We start from the raw sequence: 2,216 nt of genomic DNA on the forward strand, positions 1-2,216 counted from the left end.
GGTGTCGGAGTCTTGCATTTCAGGCGTCCGGACTTTCGCAAATCTCCCCACTTTATCTTCAATTTACCGGAGATCACGTCCGGAATATACCATGAATCGATATAGACCCGTGTTGGATGGCTTCCTCGATTCGGACGATGCGACGGTTTGCGGATCTGACTTGGGATGCCCTTATGTTAAGGACTAAACAACTAAGCGACTAAGCAGAAACAAGTTGTCGAGCTGTACGTAACTCAAGAACTACCAGCTCACGTATATGTGCACCTTGATCAATGCGTTGACCGCAGACGGTGCCCATGCACTGACATATATTTTTTGGCAAAGCCCATGCCCTGTTGTTGTGCGGGAAAGCAATGGCGTGGCAAGTGGCAACCACAGTTGCAAGCACATGAAGCATCGACTTTTTTTTTGCAGGGTATGAAGCATCGATCAGTAACTACACAGAGCAAATGTTAGCAAGTTGACACCAACTAAGATTAGGCCTAGGCCACAGATCAAACATCATTTGTGGTAATTCGTAAAAAGAAACCATTTGTGGTATCAGTACCTCATGAAGCCAAAACTGCCCGACCTTTGATTCTCTCGTAAAACCAACCGAGCTTGTGTCTGGTTTACGCCCTTATATTTGCAGTACTCCATACCAAGAGAGTCGAAGATGCCTCTACTCTGCTGCATGTTGCAGCAGGTGTGGCCTAGCCTAATGATCACTCAGCTGTCTGCTCGGAGGTGACAGAGGCATGATTCTCACAATCAGATTGCCATTTTATTAGTTCCTGCTTAATAATTAGCTCCGGTACCAACGTTACCAGCAGAGTACTGTCATCAAACTGAAACTGGCATGCACACTGGGCAAGAAATTCATGAAAAATATAAGTACATGGAACAATGGCACAATGTTGATGATTTTATTGCAAAGCACATACACATGGATGGGTTGTACAGATGGGCAGCATGCAGGGGGGAAACGTACAGATCGAGAGATCAAAACTCAAAACATAAGCAGTATACATACAGTTCTCCAGATTAACCAACTCATCAAAGATTTACCGCGGCAAAGAGGGAGGAGAACAGCCGTTCGTTCGGATCCCTCCTGGCCTCTTCGTCCTCTACACGCAAATGCGTCGATCGATCAGTGCCACGGCGGCGATGTGGGGTCCTCCGGCGCGGCGGGCACGCTGCCGCGGGGGTTGGTGTTGGCCTTGGGTTCCGAGTAGTCCATCACCGTCGACACCATCCCGCCGCCCTCCTGCTGCTCCTGCAACCGGACGCCGCGGAGGGGCGAGCGCCACCGCCCCACCGCCCTCATCACCTGCACCTTCCTGCCCTCCACCACCAACACCGCCCCTGAACCCATCCGTCCACGGCAGAGCAGGCATTAATTAACTAATTTTTACCTGATTGACATCGAAAAGAACAAACAAGCCGGTGGGCATTGATATTCCAGATCATGCGTACCTTGCGAGAAGGAAAGCGCGAGGAGAGCCGTGACGAGGAGGATGGCGAGAAATCTTGGAGTGGCCATAGCGGCCGGACCGGAGTGGAGTTGAGATGGGAAGTGCTGTGTTCTTGGGTATGGCCAGGGAGAGAGGAGGGGAGGGATAGGATCGATGAGGAAGAAGGATGCGGTTTCGTGGGCTTTAAATGAGGCTTTCGGAGGCTTCGAAGACGCCGACGGGGGGTCGCCTTGCGTGAGCAGTGGGCGGCGTCACGCCCGCCTAATTTGGGTTGCCACTGGCAGGTCGGGTCCACATACGTCGAGAAATTGACGAAATAGAAAAATTGATGAAATAGACAAAGGTCGTCGTGGGACAAATGAACCTCTGTCAGTATGTGGTGTCTTTTATTTATTTTTTGCTTTGGAATCTTATGTGTATGGTGTCAAATAAGAAAAACTCCTGTCGCTATGCAGCCTCGTGGATATAGTGGTATATGAAAACAACCTTCCTTTTCCAGGGGCGGTCGCAACAAATATGTGGTCGTGTGTCTGTAGGTTGGTTCCTTTCGACCTACACTTTTCTTCTTTGTCGGGTACTGTTATTCTGATACGCTGGTCTTATGTGAGCTTAGAGCATCTACAGCCAGACTTAGCAAATCCGGCCCCTCAACGCCCGCGGACACATCCGGACGGGTCCTCATATTTTCTTCCGTGTATTCACATATCTTAAATCTGGACTCTCAAATCCATGCAAATACATGCACGTCGATTATGCAACACA

General features: G+C 49.7%; 1 protein-coding gene across 1 annotated transcript; it reads right to left on the reverse strand.

Moving 5' to 3' along the window:
• Nucleotides 1-886: 886 nt before the first annotated feature.
• Nucleotides 887-1,661, reverse strand: LOC109773877 (uncharacterized). The gene is made up of 2 exons (XM_020332605.3): nucleotides 1,456-1,661; nucleotides 887-1,344 (listed from the first exon to the last, which is right to left on the reverse strand). Exons 1-2 carry the CDS (start codon nucleotides 1,520-1,522, stop codon nucleotides 1,130-1,132), a joined length of 282 nt encoding a protein of 93 aa, XP_020188194.1. The 5' UTR covers nucleotides 1,523-1,661; the 3' UTR covers nucleotides 887-1,129.
• Nucleotides 1,662-2,216: the final 555 nt, after the last annotated feature.

This window comes from Aegilops tauschii, chromosome 5 (assembly GCF_002575655.3).
Source record: "Aegilops tauschii subsp. strangulata cultivar AL8/78 chromosome 5, Aet v6.0, whole genome shotgun sequence".
NCBI lineage: Eukaryota > Viridiplantae > Streptophyta > Magnoliopsida > Poales > Poaceae > Aegilops > Aegilops tauschii.

What these genes read in the sequence shown, in the direction of transcription:
- LOC109773877 (XM_020332605.3), bottom strand. Translation starts at nt 1,522, where the DNA reads ATGGCCACTCCAAGATTTCTCGCCATCCTCCTCGTCACGGCTCTCCTC. An exon ending in CGCGCTTTCCTTCTCGCAAG is followed by an intron (nt 1,345 to 1,455) that starts GTACGCATGATC and finishes GGATGGGTTCAG; the next exon opens with GGGCGGTGTTGGTGGTGGAG.